Below are 19,886 nucleotides of genomic sequence, written 5' to 3'. Positions count from 1 at the left end.
TTTTACTAATAATTAACGATCATTTACTTTAAAATATTCATATAATTACATAATAATGCCTATCTCTGTCTGTGATAATTAAAACATAGGGTCTAAGATAAAAAATTAAATATTATTTTCTTTCTATAACCCTGACATCGTAAAATATTGTTGATATTCGCCTACAAAAATTATAAATAACCGAGCGTTGCGTAAGTTTTAACAAATGGAGCATCACTCTCGCAGGAACTTCTGAAAAAGAAAAGAAGAATTACGTTAACACGCTGCGCCTACCGGAGAGATCATTGGGCAGAAGGGAAGATCTCAATGATGATGAATTACCCAGAGCACAGTTGGCTGGTTTATTTGCCCCCATAAATTGTAAATCATGAGATTGAATTTAAAAACAAACGTGAAACGGAAAATCTGGGAAAAGATCGCGAAAATCAAACTTAAGGGTGGTGTTACACCACTTGACTGTAACGGTAACAAAAACCATAATCAGCCGTCAAATTGTCGCCCATTGATCAGTTATGGCTGGATATGGTTCAGGTATACTGCAATCCACCCTAAGTAATTTACTCGGTATGATATTAATTTCTATAGGTAAATTACATAAAATACTTTTTGCTTACTGCAAAAATGATTTTGAGTGCGATTGTGTGTACCTACTAGGTACAATAATAAAAGTAGTTTGTTTCTAGCTTTTCTTCAATATTTGATTTTCCCCTTTCCAGTAAGTCATGTTGTTGTGATAAATAAATTATATATAGCACTACCTACAAAAAAATTACGATAAAAGAATTTGTGCGTGCTACTATAAAAATAAGACAAACTGAAATCATAGTGTACATAAAAAAATATTTAATTAAATTTTTATCTACATACTTTTCACTATATACAAATAAAGTTCAAAGTAAATAAAAATAACAAAAATAAAGCGAATAAAATTATAGTTAGATACAGTAACATAACTCTATTAAACTTTGGAAATAATTTCACTACGAGAACGAAAGTTCTTCAACTTAGCAAACATTGTCATGCTCATCTACGTGATGCTGAAGCATGTCTCGACACATCACGCACTACGCCTACTGCCGACGCGGCACACGACACGCGGTGTGGCTACACTGTCCATCCAATGCATCTATGACCGAGGGCACTACTAGTGATCAAACGGAACAACATCCACACACACTACCGCAACATACGATGCACTAACTGAATGCTCGAGTACTTACTCGTCCTCCCATGGACATATGTCGTTCCGCTGCTTACGCTCACCGATGCCGCTTTTATTATCACGCTTAACAATATTGGTTTGTGAGACCGACGTCAGTTCGTCTGTATGAGCAATATTTCTCGTCGCGTCGTCAGACGCCGCCCTGGAATCTCCCGAGACCCTTTGCAGTGGCGCCGAAGGCACTTTGTCTACGCTATCGTCGTCGACCCCGATGTCCTCGCAGACGGCGAGCGGCGCCACCGGCGGCCGCGGCGCCGGCTCCGGACCGGACCCGGTCCGGCTCGACGGCGGCTCCGGGCCGGACCCAGCTCGGCACGGCGCCGGCTCTGGGTCGGAGGCAGGTCGGACCGGCGCCAGTTCCGCACCAGGGCCCGCCTGATCGGGAGCCGGCACCTCGCTCGGCGGCTTCTCGCCACTAGCACTCGTGCCGGCGTCCTCACACTCCGACGCATTCCTCGGAAGATCGCCGATTTTACTACTCGTATCTTTACTTGAGGCCGGACTGTTTTCCTTAATCGTTGAAGATTCCCGGGACAGCACTCGTTGTACAGACACGACGTCATCTTCGGACGATCTCGTTCGATCGGAATCCCTCGAGTCGGACACGGCGCCGGAAGCGGACGAGTCATCGTAGGATTCCACCGAAGGTGCACAGACGCCCGACTCCAACACGGATCGGATCCTCGCGTCGTGCGGCGCCTCCCCTCGCGAACTATCACAACCTGGGTCTGGGGGCGGCTGCAGCGCGTCGCCGGCGGGGGCGCACTCCTCGGCGATCTTGAAGACGGGCCGCGCGGGCTCGGTGGGCGTGGCGTCGGCGGACGCGAACACGGAGGAGGGCTCGTCGGAGTGCGCCACGGAGCGCGGCTCGTCGGGCGAGGCGGTGCGCTCGTCGTCGTCGGGCGCGGAGCTGACGCTGATGGTGGGCGTGGGGTGCGGCGCGTGCGCGAGCGGCGCGGGCGCGGGCGGCGGGCGCGGCGGGCGCGGCGAGTGCGGCGGGGACGCGAGCGGCGCCAGGTGGCGCGGCTCCACGGCCGACAGGCGGCGCAGCGGGGGCGGCGCGCCGCGCAGGCCGCCGTCCAGCGTGCTCTGCTGCGGCAGGCGGCGCCGCTCGCCCGTCACGCTGGCGCTCACGTCGGAGGACGAGCTGCCCGAGTCGGCGGTGGAGTCCTGCCGCCGCCGGTGCGCGCCGCCGTACACCACCTCTCGCGACGAACACTCCCACGGCAGCACGTCGGCAGTGTCGTCGTCCAGGGGATCTCTGTAATATGTATGATTTTATTTTATTTTAGCTATGATTGATTTATTTTTGAAAAATTCCAGCAACAAACTTTTTGGCTAGCTCTTTTTACATATCAAATGTGTAAACGGTAGATCCTTTGTATAACCATCTTGACACATCGAGTTTCACTCCATGTTTCGTTCAATAGTGGATCTTGGCTATAATTTACTATTGGTATTCCACGGTATATATTGGTTTTGTTATTACCGGAAGGCGTTGATGTCGCAGAGGTTGGACTGCGAGTGCGAGTGGCTGGGCGCATGGTCTGGCGGGCGCGGCGGCTGTGCTGCGCAGACCGCCAGCTCGTGCGCCGAGCCCGACAGCGAGCGGTCCGAGCCGCGACGCCGAGACAGCGCCGCGCCGCTCGACGCCGTCTTCTTCTTCACTTGACCGCCGAAGTTGAAAAATCTGTACATAAAAAAAGAACATTACTACATTCCCTGCTAAAATCACTGCTTGATACATATATATGCATATATAACTAACTACTCTCAAAGCTACGCATGGGAAACAATATTTGCTTTACATTTACTAATTTAGTAATTTTGATACAGTTCCTGTCATATAACTTTGCTTCTCCGATGTTGACCACTTGTGTGCTTTTCTCTTCATACATTTTGACTGTGGTTCGGTCATCGAGCCAACTTCGGAAAAGCAGAGCTTCTTGATGAGAACTGTTATACAAACCTCAACCAATCAGAAAGCCAATAGAAAACAAATCATCCAATTCGGATTAATAATTTTTATAAAACATTTAAGGGCCAATTGTATCAAAAGCACTTTTACTGGACGTCCATAAGTGCATGCTGTGCCTAAAGGGTGTACATACATTTAATACGGTAAGTACAAGTAGTGCTCACTTTTGGACCTCGTCTGTAACAAGTCCAACTAACTTAGCCTTCTTGTGGTGGACATTGCGGCCGTCGTTGAGCAGGCGCTGGAAGTGGTCGGAGCGCACGAAGCGCGGGTAGCAGTCCTTCTTGAGCAGCAGGCCGTACACGTGGTCGGCGGCGTGGTCGAGAGCGTAGCGCGAGCCGCTGCGCAGCCCCTCCGTCACGCGCTCGGCTGTCGCGCCGTCGATGTTGATCTCGCACGGCGCGCCCGGCTTTAGGAACTCTCTGAGCAGACGGTAAAATACAGGCATTGGTTTTGGAAAACAAAAGGACTCTTCAAAGTTTTTTCAATACCTAGCATTTTTTATATTTCATTTTATTTGTTGAAGAGAGACCTCAAGTCTTGGTGAGGATATTTTGCGGTCTCTTTTGAACTTGCGCAACCTCACAGTGACGCCAGTAAATGAAAAGCCTAAGCGCTTTATAAAGCACTTATTTTTGGCGAATTCAAAATATTTTAACAATAGTCAACTAACTACCCTATTCAGCTATCTTTTAACCTCTGCAAAAACGGTAATAACGTACTCATAGATATCTTCAAGCTTCTTAGGAATCTGCTTGGTGCTGCTCCGTCGCAGGTCCATGACCGCCAGCCAGAACCTGATGTTCTCGTGCGAGTACTCCTTGCGCAGGAAGCTGGTGAACTCCTGCAGCCCCGTGGGGTCCGACACCAGCTCGTCGATGGAAACCGCCCAGCGCTGCACCCGCCTCTCATTTGGCACCTCCACACTGATACCAAAAAACAAAGTACCTTCTAAAATTTGCCACTGAGAATTAAATGTCTCATCCAGATTTCAGTTTCTCTAGGAAGACAGATTTAGTTTTAGTCCATAATTGTAATAAAAAAAAACAACTTTAAGATAGCATACTGAAATCTAAAGAAGTCAGGCAGTAAGGTAGGTAGTGTCTACTTGTAGAGGAGTAGTACTGAACTCACAGAGGGCTGTTAAGTTGCCAGAATAGGGTGTCGTCGCTGACCCAAGGGTTGGAGGGCTGCGGCTGGGTGAGCCAGGGATCGTAGGGAGTGAAGGTCTCCGAGTACGCCACGAGGGCATCAAGGGCAATTGAAGTCTTCACTCTCGTACGGTCCAGACACGCTTTTAGTTGCTCAATCTAGAAGTAGAAAGTTAATAAGAAGATTTTTAGTTATGTCTAAATACTGATAGTGTGGATGCTAATAGAAGTAAGACGTCTACTTTACAGCGGAATCTAAGTTGGACATATACCACCTTAGTATAAAACGTGCTCTTTAAAAGTACCGGGCTTAGTACTAGGATTAGAACCTTATTCGAGACGGTGGTTTGTACCTAGCACTAAAGCCGTTATTTTTAAAGACCACATCTTACAATAAGGTAGTTTATGTCCTAGCGAAAGACGGCTACTAAAAGATCTACTGTTAACAAAGGCGAGTTCATACCTCTCGCATGACCTGGTGCATGGAGCGCTTCTTCCCGCGCAGATGGCGGGCCCGCACAGGCACGGGGCAGGGCTCCAGAGCGCTGTTGACGCCGGGCGGCGGCCGAGCCACGCGCCAGTATGCACGCTCCTGGCTGTCGCTCACTATCTTGTCGCCTTTCTTCCTCTCCTTTGCTAACCGGACCTGCGACGACCAAATTATTATCTAGAAAAACCCCCGTTTAATTCTTAAGCTCATCAAAATTTGTTTATGATTAAACTGGTCCTCATTGCACTACAAGGGTTGGCAGATAAAGAATATCAGAGTATGCAAGGTGCTTGCTGGAGTTACGGTGGTTCTCTAAAATCATTATGCTAATAGGTATTGCTGGCGATATTCTTTCTAGCTAGAGAAAGCGTTAGCAAACCGATTCAGTCTATAGACTACAATTTGGTACAGTCCAGGTAGCAAAACGCTACAAATTAAGCGCACTTAATATTCAAGCTGCGATATATAACTTACGCCGTATTTCGTCACGTTACAGTCCATTTGTTGATGACAACTTAGGCTTCCTTAATAGTATACCTGGTAAGGTTCCTTTATATCAAGGACACCTCTTTATATGACGGATCTTTGAAAAATGTTTTTCCTCCTTATAGGGAACTTTGTAGCGTTTCATGCCTTATAGTAAAATGTCTGAAAAGTATTTAAAACGGGAGATATTGCAAGCAAATAAAGAAGAACCGTCACCTGTTCCTCCGCTTGCATTGTAATAAAATCCCATTTGGCTGCGAGGTTCTTTTTGAGGTTTGCAAGCGCTTCTTGCTCGTACTCTTCGAGGCCATGTCTCTGCTTGTTGCGCAGTGTCCGCTTCACCAGATAGATGGCGTACTCGACATTGTCGGGCCCCAGCGTCGGAGCACTCGAGCTGCCGGCCACGCGAGGCGCTTGCCATGGCCAATAATAAGGACTCTAAAAAAATAAAAACAAATTTTACTGGTGATAAAATATTATATATTTTATGGGCATTTCATTAAACTTGCTTTGTTAAAACTGCTCCTACAATTTTTGCCGGCTTTGTATTAAGACACCGTCTGAATCTGAGCATGTTGGGCTGATCATACATTCATACATAATATGATGTCTCTTTTTATTAAGTTTCTCTTAGTCAGGCGTGACGCACATATACAGCCGTAGCCTTTATTATTTTTAAATCAAAATAAGTTAATTTTAATACTCACTTGAAATCTATAAAGAGAAGAATCATCCTTTAATATAAGGTTTTTCAAATCGTTCACAGGAAAGAAGTAACCATACTGGCAGAGTAGATTGCCTAAATTTATTGCTTCGACTGAAATTGTATTATAAAGGTATAATTAGTAATTAATTGAAAATTGATGAAGTACTTCATTCATTGCATTGCACATCTAAGGCTTTTGATTTAACAGCCATGATATATAGTTAAAGCGCTCCCTGGTAAGTCGGCGGAGTTGTTTGTACGGCTGGTCGATACGAAAACATTACCAAGCTTCGACAGTCTAATGACCTCTAATATAGAGTACATATAGGGTATATAAGTATAGCTTTGTATATTATAATGGAAGCACATTCAAGCTACGTCTACACTGGGTATGTTTTCTTAACCAGTAGCGCCGTAATGACACCTCCGCGGCCGACTAGTGAGCAGCTTTAAAGCGACGTGAAGGGATAGGTATAAGAAAACACCGACATGCGAATGAAATATTTGAAAATCATACATATCAACCACATTGGGACAGATTTGAGCTTCTCGTTATTAGAGCTACTCTCTACTGGTATGCGACGACGGGTCATCGGCCATGGCCCTGTACCGGTAATCGTACACTCACCATTACTTGACTCTTCTAGATTAAACCGATCCATTAACCACTCGATAAGATCATAACCTGAAACCAACAAAACATCTAAATAGAAACCTCCGCCTTGCTGGAAAGTCGGTTAAAAACCCATGAAATAGGACAGAAAACTTTTTTTTTTTTGGAGTGGCGTCCAAAGTCTTTCAGCTTTCCGAGTCGAAAACGAGGTGAAAATGTAGAATCAGAGAGCTGAATAAGTGTTCGTGTAGTGTTCAACCTCAGGTAAACGCTAGAAATATGATTTTCTATTAAAATTACTTCTTTGAACACATCCTGTGTCAGCAAAATTCGTAGTTCCATTCAAGTTTGTACGTACTTTCTAAGTATAAGTATCTTTGGGCACCAATGACCGTGTTTCGGAGGGCACAATAAACTGAAGGAGCCGGCTGTCATTGAACATCTTTGGCAGTCGTTACGGGTAGTCAGAAGCCAGTCAGTCTGACAACCAGTCTTACCTAAGGTATTGGGTTGCCCGAAGAACTGCGGATTGAGGAGGTTATAGGTATGGTCAGACTGGAAGCCGACGGGAATGTAGTTGGGGTAAGGCTAGCCAGGTGATGATAATGTTCCATTAGAGAAGCGTGTTTGAGAGTAATAATAATTGCTTGGTCATTATTGGAAGTTTAAGAGGTCAATCATTTAATAGTTTAAATTGATCGTGACGCATCATCTAGGACAGATGCATGTGCAGATGAACGACATTAATTCAATTACAGAAGGATTTTTATGATCCTAACTAGGAAAGGTGCTCCTCTGCTCACTAGAAGTCATTGTCTCCGAAAAATATATTTTTGGACCGTTTGATAACCAAAACACAGTATTCCCATAGGTACATAATATATCCATCAATTTTAATGGACTTACTAGCCGTTTTCCCGCGGTTTCACCTAGGTCCTGTGGGGAAAAATAGCCTATGCTATATATTGCTCGGGAAGAATGCATATAGCTTTCCAACAGTGTAAGAATTTTTCAAATCGCTTCTCTCAATCTAGTATACATACACAGATAACCAAACTCTACATAGAAATAAAATCTTACCCATAAAAGCAGAAGGTATAATGCTGAGAAAAAGTTTTTGACACCGAACAGGTACCCCCGATTCTGGATCTTGCATTTCTTTTATTAAGCTTTCCATCTGAAATTACCAAATGTTACATTATTTCCTGAGATTCCTGAAAAAATTGTGTATCTAAGTAGTAGCTTACACAGTATCTTAAATTATAAAAATTAAATCAAAAACATTTTAGATCTATGTTTATACTCAAGCTCTGTAGTGTTTATACTTATTTGATTTCCAAAAATATAAATCGGTTCATTGAACGAATAATATGTTTTGCACGTTTAATTGAATTAAAGTACCGCTAATCAGATCACCCGTTTACATATTTCTGACTAATGATTGAATATTTATAACCAATTCAATCAATACGATTTTTGTAACAGAACTTTCCTACGTAAGACAAGCTAAATAAAATTTTCAGGGAAATGTAAAAAATTAGTTCTTAATTATTCTCTTTCGGGGCACGAGTCTGTGGTAAACTTATATTTATGATTTTGCATGCATCAACTCTCTAAAATCATTTTTGGGCATCAGGAAAGCGCGTCATCATAAAGTCAAAACTTATAGCCACAATATGATTTATTCTGACAGTGTTGCTTAAGAACAGTTGGAGCTATATCGATAATTTTAATATAGAGGTATTTATCTGATTAGCATTGACTACAAACTTTCCTATCTATTAACTAATCACATATTAGTTAATAGATAGGAAAGTTTATAAAGATAAAATCTAATAAATAAGTAAGATAGAAAAAGAAAAGAGAAGCTGGAGTTTCGCTGCTTATAAAATGGAATATGCAGCGAAAGCTAAATCTGTAACAAGATTTAAAGCATCGTTGATGACGTCATTCGCGTCCTTTTAGGTCAACGTGCACTTGAGCTGGTGTGTAGGGGCGCTGAGGGCTGTCCACGGCGCGAGTGGCTGACCCTGCCGTGACGAGAGGTACCGAGAGCCCCTCGAGGCTGCGAGGGCCGCCTCCGTCGGGGACAAAGCCAATGCAGCCACGCTTAACTCAATTTAATACGATCGAGGGCGCTTATTGCCCACCGAGATTGATTTTATATCCACACAATTTCACGATGCAAGAGATATGACACGAAGCCGCCGTTAACGGTTAAAATAGCCAAGTTTAGATACGGTCAGCTAAATAAGTTGGTCAGCGCTGGTATTTTATTTTTGATTGATAAAATTGGCGATGGACTATCCGGAATATGTAGTTTAGATCTAAGATCTAGAAATAAATTATAACGGTTTAAATAAGTTTTATATATTTTTGGTCCAGTAAAACTAAGAAAATTTTGCATGTTTGGATGCTGATCGTACCTTTAATTAACATTTTTCTCGTCACGGACTATTTTGGACATATTCGTGACCGAACAATTTGGATACATCGTGCCTGAAGTTTTTTCTGAAGGTGTAATATCCGCGTAGACATACCTATCACAATTTTATGAAAATATATTATGATGATTTGTGATGGTATAAAAATTGATTAAAATTTAAGAAACCAAATCTCGGACGGCAAATGAAATTTACTTAGCCAAAATCGTCAACGCTTTAAACTGAAAATAATAAAAAAATTATAAGAAAAATAGAAAATACTTTTCATTCTTTCTTAGTTAAATGTGCAAAACACTTCGACTATTCAAAATTTCTATTCTTACGAATGTGTGCATATGTAAAATCTTACGTACCTATATGCGTATGCACGAATTGGAACACAGTAAATATTTCAACAACCAAGAATGTTTATTAGGGCATATCAACAATATTTTTACTGACAAATCAGCATCAAGAAACGTCCATCGAAAGTAAATAATTAAATATCTGCCCTGTCAGTACCTAATAAATAGAATATTATGTTTGTTCGATAGAGATGATCTCGTCGAAAGACACAGGCAATCAGTTGACAAAATATTTGCTATGGAGCGGTGACGGGTGGACTTTGATTTGTCCGTTCGTCCTCGAAGATGGGAGCTGGAAGGCTAAGTCGGTGACGTCACGGGCGCGATCGATTCCCCGGCGCCGAGGAGGTACGGCGCGGGCCCACAGGGCAGGGCCCGGGGGAGGGGGTCACATCTCGCGAACCCGAGCGTCTTCGTCAGCATCTCGGCCACCTTCGCCACGGGTTTACGTTCGATTCATTACACCTACAGATTGTTTTTGGGACGTGTGATGTAGGTAGGAAGCTCGCTAACAAATAGAAAACGTTTCGTCTACTGAAACTGTATTGTAGTTAGACTGCATTCTTGATGCTGTTATAAACTTCAGCATAAAGGACATGTAAATAAACAACTTGTGTATGTAAACGTAGAGTACAATTAAATCGAATCATTTTCTAAATGACCACCTATATGTTTTCTCTTCTATGTGTAAAAATTACTACAAGAATTTAATATTTTATATTAAGAGCAGAGCGAGTGACATAAAAATAAAGCACTTTCACGCTAATGCATTAAGGGTTAGGGAGCGCAGGGCGCGCGGCGCGTGGGCGGGCGGGATGAGGGCGGCCCCAGCCTTTTTGCATTTTCGCTGAGTCTTGTTCAATTAATAAAATATTTTCACGTTATAGAACAAAATCCCTAATAAAAACCAACGCGCTCCAAAAGGTAAGGTCCTAACACAATAGCATATTAAAATATTTTTGCACAACCGTATTATGTGGCCGAACTACGCATCATGACGATGACACACGATTATTTTTGAGTCGTAAGAACCTACTTACATGTTATAATCCTAGTGTAGTAGTAAACAGATAAATATTTATACAGACTCGTATGTAAATAAAACAACATTATTATTGCTCATTAGAAACACTGCAAACAGTAGGGTTACCAGGAGTTGAGGCTTTAACATTAAACTTCGGGGAAACCATACTAGCGACGAATAATGTGATTCTTGGAATCAAGCCGTTGTTTATTATTTAACCCCGTATTGTTGGGGGCGTCCCGCGCCGTGACAAAGAGTAATGGCGCGTGAGCCTCCTGTACAATCGCCTGTTCACGTACTTAGTACGCAAGTACATCAATGTCATTACCACCAATAATTACTATTGTTGCCGTGGAACATTCACAGTTTGTTTGTTAAAATACAATTGGTTTATTTCACGCGTAAGTCACTCCATTTGCTGCCAATAAAACGGTTTCAGTCCTCAGCGCTGCAATTATTCCCTATTTATAGATTTATTTTAGCTGAATTTTCCGTGATATCGTTATGTTTTCCACTGCGAGAGGATATAAACCGTTCATCTGTGTATCGCCGAAAGTGCTTAAAGCATAAGTGTTTGTAAATATTGTACGTTCGCACTTTGATGCTATTGCTTTGTTGATCAAATTGAAAGTATTTCTGTTAATAGAGTTCTAAATAGTGTGCATTTAAGACTTCCTACTTGTGCCTGGCTATTATACTGCTCATTGTATGTAATGTATCTCTGTCTACACTATGATTTACTAGTAGTAGTATTAGTTTCATAATTATGAACGCTTATCTTGCCCGTCAGGGCTACCATCCGTTATCTTATAAAACGTATCGTGTAGCGAGCGCTCTGAGCCACGACCTGGGGTGCGATTCACAAAGGAAAAACATCTTTACAACCAAGAAATCATCGTTGTAACATCAGATGAACAGTCGGCGGTATTCATTAGTTAAAATAGCGCGATCCTAGCGCCTCAACGATGTTGACGGCGTGACATAGAACTAACATTTGGTGCCAAATGTATGAAAAACGGTATTCAGCAACACGAAACATCCTCGCCTGCAACGACAACCTCGCCTTCGCCCTCGATTTTATCTGTCAAACCGAAAAGCTTGTAAATTGTGGATGTTTTCTTGGATGAAGGCGTATAAATGTAAGTAAAACAAGTTATTTAATAAAATGCAATGTGAAAATATGTTTTTATGATGTTTTGTCTATCTTACTTTAATTCCTGAAACGTTTACGTCTATTTTAATGTTTTAGATGGCAGTTCGCCTTTCCTGTATGATTTTTTTTGTTGGAAGAAACTAAACATCAAGATCATTAAATAAATAAGAAGTCAGGCCTCCGTGATACGTATTATGGATTTACTAACTTCTGATAGAAACTATATTAAGGTTGACTGAAGAACAGATAAGACAGTTGAAAGATTTCTCCTTTCCTAACTAAGGCGAATCGTTAAGGAGGAATTAGCAACCACACCAATATATTACACTTAATCAATATAATATAAATCATCTTGCAGTACAGTGGATAGGTGCCTAAAACTTACTGTCCATCAACCTTATGTACCTGTATGTACTGTAAATTTTTTGGTTAGTGGGATTTATGTACCAAATAATGCTATGTGACATTGCAAGAACAATGTCTCACAGGCATCTGCCTCAAGGACTCAACAATATACAGTAGATGCCATCAACCATCCAGATATTATTCATAAGTACGAGGTAAGAAGCAATGTGACTCGGTTAACAAGCAAGCCGGACTCTAGCAGTGACTTGGACAGTGGACGTCATGCTAGAAGTTATTTAATAAACAATAATATGTGTGACACCTTCTAACAATACATATGTATTTTACCTGTGTATGTTAAATAGTAATATAAACATTTTTAACATTACACAATAGTGTGCAGGTATCGAAGTAATTTTTATAAAAATACTTAACTTTTCTGTAATCATTAATTAATAAAACAATATTTTAATTCAACATGTCTTTTTATTATTTTGTATTTTATAATGAACATGGATTTATTTATCTAAATTCAGATTCCAAAACATTCTCCTCGCATAATGGAATGTATTGTTAACTCAATTACACCGAGTTCTGACAAATTCTTCATGTTGCCTCGCAGCTGCTATAGAACTGGACTTCCTCTGAACTGCTCCCTTTTGTCCTTCTAGTGCTGCAACACAAGCAAAAATTATATGATAATAATATATAAAATAAATAAAACAACTATTTGCTTGGTGTGGTTTAACTTTCAGTTGCAATTTCAAATGCCTTTATGATTGAATTTGAAGGATAGAGTAAAATCATTGTATATGCCTGCTGTAAATACTGATTTAGTACCTAATACATACAAAACACAATGTAAAAGAGTACCTACTATACTTACCATGATTCAATGCAACAGTAAACACACACTATATAGGTTCATAAATGATTATTGATTACTAACCTTACACCACTGCTCCAATATTTTCATACACCCACTACGTCACTTGTTTTCGGATCGTGCCTGATGACTGCTCGCATTGCAGTACGATCATGGCCCATCATAATCAAACATGGTTTGCTTTCCAAAAAGCTTACTAGCTCTTCCAGCTGACTCAACGAAGGCAGTGCGTTGCGAGACACTAAAAGATAAATATTTTAGTTAATAGACGTAGTTCACAAAGACTGTATTGTATATTAAAATGTAAATGTTACGTACTGTGTACTTACCTTCGAAAGTTTTGGAACCAAACTAAAACACAGGACAAGTAGAATGCCGTTGGTCAGGGGTACAACTTTTTTTAAAGTCCACTTGACCGCTTAAAGCCATTTGGAGCTTTGAAATCTCGTATTTAGATAAATAAAGATATAATCCAGTTATGAGCAAAATGTTTGTTTTGATTTTGAAAAGTTTTGAAATGACACAGACTATATATTATACTACATAACCTAGATTATAACAAATGTCAAAGATTTGAGTCATCATTTTCTATGTCGAAAATGATATGATTAATTAAATATTCGTTGCTTATCGAATAGAATGTGTTTTATACATACATATTATGCATTTACATTGATTTAAAATGTCGAAATAACGCCAAAAAACGTTAGTCGAGATTTTCTCGATTATACTTTAAATTGCTTTAGAAGAAATTTGGCAACACTGTAAACATCCTACCCGTCATCGTTGTTCGGCAGATCGTCGACGAGCTTTTGAGCTAAGAGAATACGGTTTTCATCAACGTTGTTTTTAAAAGCGATGTCTACGATGCGACATCTGTGAACTCGTCGTTGTTAGCATCGATGATGTGTTTGTTACAGAATCGCATAGCTGCTCCGTCGGAAGCAAACCCTATCGATTTTCAGGCAGCAGCAGTAGGCCCGGCGCCCGGCCCCGGCGACGATTGTGTTAAAAATAAAACGGGGTAAAGCACTGCCTACCTTCCCCGCGCTGCATAATGTAACGACTGTTGTAACTCACTTCGTACATAATATGTAACTGCCGTTATTTCGGTATTACTTTCGTGTATTCGGAATGGTACTCGTACGTTGTTTAAAGAATTTACGGAAAGTTATTTGGCGAGTGAAACATTAAATGGGCCATTGCAAAAATAACATTCTTTAAATGATTAAAAATTGTAAATGTAAAGGTGGTATACTGACCTTATCGAAGGCAAGGGGTCGGTGTCGAGGCACGTCAGCGAGATCCATGGCTTCGGTGGGGCGGGGCTTGGACAGCGGGCGCGGGGGGTGCGCGCGCGCCGCTAGCCGACCTCCATGGGCGTCTGCCGTCGGGGCCGCATGCCGCTCGCGCCCGCGCTGCGCCCCCGACACCTGCCGGCGCTGCACGTTACACTCGACCGACAACCGACATCACTCACCTACCACACTAAACTCAACACTCATAGCCAAATGAAACTAGCTTTCTCCGTGCGGCCGACAGCACGACACTGGCCGCCACGGCCCAACCACTCGATTGATGAGATCAGCACGTTAAAATGTATAAATGCATCGATCACTCGTATTTAATTATGAACGTGCGCTCGTCCGTCCACTAAGCACAGCTACAGTTGTACAACCGTGTAACTACAGCACTGTCATGCTAATCACGATGATACTAGTAGAATTACAAGCAATTAATCGGAACCTTGGGTGTACACATTATGTTTTCCTTTCTTAGTGGGTAATCTGCCACTTGATTGTTATTATCATAATAATCCATCGCAATAAACTGTACTCACTCTACAGGGTGTTCACAGGTAACATTATTAAACATTGAAGTCAGAAAATATATTCCAGCGGTTATGTCTATTTGTGTGTCTAACTACTGTGCATATTGTGATGGTGGTGATTAACATACATACATTGCTAACATTTTACGACGACAAAGTAGAATGAATATTATCGAACTATGTCTAAACAGGATTAGGCATTCAGGATTTTTCCAACAATTTCTAGGTCGCGGGAAAAGCAGCAGGCAACATCTATAGTAAGTATACAACTGCCATAAATAACGTTTGTTATTTGTTTTAACAACGACACTTAATTACTTGTCGACAGCATATAAATAACTGCAAAAAACTCCAATCTAGCGTCACCAATTTATCCTAGTTGTATGTACCTGCACGTACCTACCGAGCTCATATTTTTCAGCATTCCTTTACCTCTCATACCTCAGTCCTATAATTAAACCAGTGTTTATTTAACAGTGGGCACATACCTACACATGTCGGCATGTCGGTATGTGACCAAATTAGATTTGTGCCTAGTACTTACATACACGCGGAAAAATGATAAACCATGGTCAAGTGCGTGTTTACGACATCGTCTAAACTTAGCTGACGGACATGGAGGCATGTTTGCGTGCTCCAAGTGTTCTAATTGTATCCAGCCTCATTAGTGGCCAGATATAAAGCAAATGACTCAACGCTTGAATTATTCGACGCTTGACAGTTTGATGTGTGTGCGGATTTACAGGAGTTTCCTTATTTTTAACCGTTTTTGTGTAACTGTTTTGTTTTCCTTAAAAAGGATAATTTGAAGTCACGAAGTACTCATATAAATAAAGGCATTTCAGGTATTAAATGATGTAGAGTTTCATTGCTCAAAACATGACCAAAATTGGAATGAAAATCGGAATGTATATTTTCTCCTCTAACCAATTTCTTAACACAAACAAAGCTGATTGCTTGACTCATCTTCTAGCCAATCAAAGAACATCCCGGATGGTTCTTCATTAAATCGAAGCAAGTGGACATTCATCACTCATCAGTCGGAGTTGCTCTCTTACAAATACTGCACCTACCTTAAGCGCCTATGTACTCACGGATTATGAAGCCAACGATACTTAGCTATTCGATATCTTCGAGATGAATAAATAATGTAAGTACCTTGACAAGCCATGCCGGAGAATTCACAAACTCGTCTATGGAACTCATTGGATTGTTTTTCTGAAAAGTTATTTCGGCATGGTTTTATTATGAACGTTATCAGTATCACCAATCAAGATTCGTTTCAGTTTTAGCAAAATTTTGACAATATAACATTCATGAAATTCACGAAGGAACCTATCGAATTGCAAAATTAAGACCAATGGTAAAAAAAAACAAACTACAGAATCAATGTACAAATCAAAATATGCGAATCCTTGACAGTGAAACCCGTTGAATTTTCATAGAAATATAAACAAAAAAAATATCACTAACCTCATCCAACAATTGAGATCATAAATATGTGGCGCATCGTGCGTCACCGTGATAGAGCTCATTGATCGGATCTAAACACACGTGGCCACAAATCCGCGGCACCACAGCCATGTTGTAAACATGCACTGATGTTTATACACGGCCGAGTTAAACGATTGACATAAATATAGATCTGTGACGGCTGAGTGCGCCTCCACTCGCGCTCTTCGACAACTCGCTATTGTTTAGCAACCGACAGACGCCGACTGACTCACAATATCTTCTGATAAAACAGATAACGCTGCGTCCGTTAAATCTCTCCTCGAGTCGTAAATTTTAGAGTCATACGGGAATTTTGGGAGGCTTAAGCACCTTAAGATAAGTGAGATAAGTGGTCGACGTCGTACGCGAGAGGCACCCCATATGTATAATGACTACAGCATCTACTTATAGTTTTCCACGACGTTTTCATGATTTCATCTGACGTTTACACTGCATTAGAAATCAAGGCCTTGTTTGTTATTTTTTCTTCATGCGTGCTAAGCATATAGGTGGACGTCTTAACTTTATAATCTTGTTCTCAACATAAGTACCTAGGCATCATTTGCAATTTGTTATTAAGTAGCTGAAGGTTTTATTAGGAATGACACAGATTATGTTACACGTTTGTAAGTATCATTACGCAAAAACTCTTGAAAGTTAGGGAAACTGAAGGAAAAACTTTCTTCTCCTTAGACTTTGCCCCTCTGAATATCTATTCTTTTCTATATCTCGGTTTACTATATTGAGTACATGATTAATATCACGGATTCCAAGATATCTCTATGAGTGTCACAATCACCTACTGTTCGGATATGGTTTGGAAGTAGTAAAGCTAAACATTAGCCTGTCTTATATGGAGTCGTAAGAGTTGCGTCATCCTTAGCACTCATAGCTGTGACTTTTAAGGAACTACAGGCATTGTGTGTATCTATGTAGGTACCAACTCTTCATGGAGAATGGGTACCTAGTTCTTAGTAAGCACATAATGATATGCACGTGGAGGCGAACCAAACGTGATCTAGATTATTGCAGTTTTATCAGCATTAAGTATTTATTTTAAAATTAGGAACATAATTTCTTTAGGTTTTGGATTTTACAACTTTATGGTGACTTTGATCGTTATTTCAAATTAATGACTAAATGAAAAAAAATAAAATTTTTCATAAGAGAGTCCATAAGGGGTCCAATTTTTGGAACCGAACAACTAGACTTTCAGAGAAACAAATACTTTTGGTTTTGCAGCTGGCGCGAAAATTAAGAAATCTGAGAATTCCTTTCAAAAGATTCATCAATGCTTTTTACAAGCAGTTGTTATTGAAGTAATGTATTTTTACTGCATATGTATATGTATGTGGCGGTATATGTATTTTTTTACTTTATCACGTAGAGTGGAAAAAGAAAGTGAAAGAGCAACCACGCCTCAATGGTTATTTACTTACTACCGATAAGTCCGTAAATCAAGATGTACTTAATGCAAGAATTAATACCGCGAATGCTTTTATGACGATCGCTGGAAATTGTATTGATTTAGTTTTGGGATATAAATACTAAGGGATCTTTAAGATTAATCTAAGAATAATTCGAGAAATTAGTGAACAGTCTTTCCGGATACTCCCAATAGGTAACAATAACCCGATTACTATCAGCAATGTATAAGGAATAGGTACCTACAAGTAAATAATTAAATGTAACCCTCGCTTATAATGGATTAGGTGCCTAATAGTGTTTGAAAACCATAAAACGAAACGGCGCCAGCAGGCGTGAAGTAAAAACGTTTCTGGTAGCTGATCACCGGAAATCTTAAGCGAAACTCGTAAAAAGAGCATGTTATTAACCAGATAATAAAATGTTTAGTTATTTGCAAAATAGATTGCGTTAGTGGGCACTGGCTCCGGTGGCTGCCACCGGCGTGTTTATTCACACAATGTTTACGTACGGGTAAATCAGGCGTGTAGCTGTGGAAACCGTAAATAATCCTAATAAACACTTTCTTTTAACTGCATATGTATATTGCAATGAATGTTTGAAAAATAAATCTGACTACCGATTCGCACTCGCTTCAGAGAAATTCTTAAGATTTTTCTCTTGGAAACGTTTCGAATAAAGGTAGATTTAAATCATTTATATATATAGATGTCTTTCATTCAGAATTCAGAACTGAGTCAAATCTATAGGTTATATTCTCAACGCACGCATTTGAGTATTTCAGCAGCCAACAATCCATCTTTATAAAATTAGTGAATCATTCCGTCTTCGGTAGGTAGAGACTACAAGGTTTCGGTAAACTATCAATAAAAACATTCTTGGCATTACACAAAGCACATTAAATGCACACATAAACAAAAAGTTTAAAGCCTGGACGGGGTTATCTACCGCCCATTAACTTCTGTTACCAAAATACTGAAGCAATTTACATAAAGTCCATTGAGCGACATTTAAACCTACAGTGTGGAGACCGAATATTTTACACATCGAACATCCAGTGATTGTATGATAAGTAAACGTCGCAAGTACCTATTCGTTACATTCATTCATCAGACACAGCGAACACTTAAGCAGATGAGTGTCATAGATAATGGTAGAGAGAAGAAAGGAACAATTGCACACAGTTGTAAGTAATATGTGGTAGGTACCTCGCATCTGGGAGGGGTGCCAACGATCCCGCAGAGCGACACGCGCCGGACGAGAGGGACGTCTCTTCCCATGGACACTTTGGAACATCGCTCACACCCGACAGGGCGACTTGGTACCGCTCAATTAACACTGATTACCGCTAACTCGACCTCTGTGTGTCTCCATTGTGTGCATCTCTTCGACTGCCTTTGGGAACAATAAGCAGCTGTATCTCTATTCTCTATGACTAACATCTTAACTGTCTAAGACTTAATCGATAATGTCTACTTGATCCTGAACCTTTTGTGACTGTAACAACATGAAACTGAGTTTGCGGGGACAAAGCTAGTTTCATTTATGTTTTAAAACATAAAAACCTATAAAAATATGAACAACGTGTATAAACAGTGGCAGCGAATCAGCGTGAAGAAAATCAGCGTTCCGTAACAGTTTCTTGTGCCGTAACGTAGTGGCTGTGGCGCGCTCGCTCGACGAGATCGACCGATATTTCATTATGTAACACCCATCTAAGGTCCGCTACTTAAGCACTAACTTAACAACTTGTCTAGCGACTTGAAATATATTTGTGCTCATGATGTTTGAACCTCTACCAATGCTCTAATATAGAAGTTGGAACCTAAAGTGAGGAAAAAATATGTAACTAACCGACAGAACATCGGAGCAGTCAGCTGCGCAACACACGACCGTCGGTTACGCGTGCACACCGGGGAGAATACGACAGGTAGAGTCCAGAGAGTCGCAGGGACAGTGCGGCGCGCGGCGGCGTGCTGAGCTACAGTCCGCAAGGATTTTATATCAACTGTTTTCGTAGTCGGCAACGTTACCTACGTATCGTCATGGAGCGGGCGCGGGCGGGAACGCGCGCGGGGCGCGAGGCGAGGCGCGCGCGGCGCCCGGGCCCGGCGCCGACACCGCGGGGCTACGGGCAGGGAGCACCGGTCGCGGACTGCACGGACGGCGGCGCGGCGCGGTGTGCTGGCGGGCGCGGTCGGTCGCTGCGTCAGCGGGCGCGGCGCGGCGCGGCCATGGCGGCGGCGCGGCAGGCGGCGACGACTCGCGCACTGCCGCCGCCGGGCCGCGCCGCC

General features: G+C 41.4%; 1 protein-coding gene and 1 long non-coding RNA gene across 7 annotated transcripts; both read right to left on the bottom strand.

Annotated features, from left to right (window-relative positions):
• Positions 1–19,619, bottom strand: LOC110372536 (uncharacterized protein). 6 transcript variants are annotated; one of them, XM_049839041.2, is made up of 14 exons: positions 19,447–19,619; positions 18,801–18,987; positions 14,105–14,275; positions 7,727–7,823; positions 6,551–6,718; positions 6,035–6,144; positions 5,544–5,765; positions 4,815–4,997; positions 4,335–4,510; positions 3,923–4,126; positions 3,365–3,622; positions 2,712–2,912; positions 1,221–2,483; positions 1–231 (listed from the first exon to the last, which is right to left on the bottom strand). In XM_049839041.2, the coding sequence occupies exons 2-14, from the start codon at positions 18,870–18,872 to the stop codon at positions 171–173; spliced, it is 3,186 nt and encodes a 1,061-aa protein (XP_049694998.2). In that variant the 5' UTR covers positions 18,873–18,987; positions 19,447–19,619; the 3' UTR covers positions 1–170. The 6 variants fall into 6 exon arrangements, with proteins under 6 accessions (XP_049694998.2, XP_021184988.3, XP_049695000.2 ...); XM_021329313.3 differs by having other exon boundaries at positions 3,398–3,622; XM_049839043.2 differs by having other exon boundaries at positions 6,662–6,718.
• On the bottom strand, positions 12,423–14,066 carry LOC126057053 (uncharacterized). The gene is made up of 3 exons (XR_007512414.2): positions 13,172–14,066; positions 12,906–13,083; positions 12,423–12,629 (listed from the first exon to the last, which is right to left on the bottom strand). It is a non-coding gene; the product is annotated as an uncharacterized LOC126057053 (long non-coding RNA).
• Positions 19,620–19,886: the final 267 nt, after the last annotated feature.

The sequence above is a fragment of the Helicoverpa armigera genome, chromosome 9 (genome assembly GCF_030705265.1).
Source record: "Helicoverpa armigera isolate CAAS_96S chromosome 9, ASM3070526v1, whole genome shotgun sequence".
Lineage (NCBI taxonomy): Eukaryota > Metazoa > Arthropoda > Insecta > Lepidoptera > Noctuidae > Helicoverpa > Helicoverpa armigera.
The sequence above is the reverse complement of the archived record's forward strand: the minus strand, read 5'-3'. Positions and strand labels throughout refer to the sequence as shown.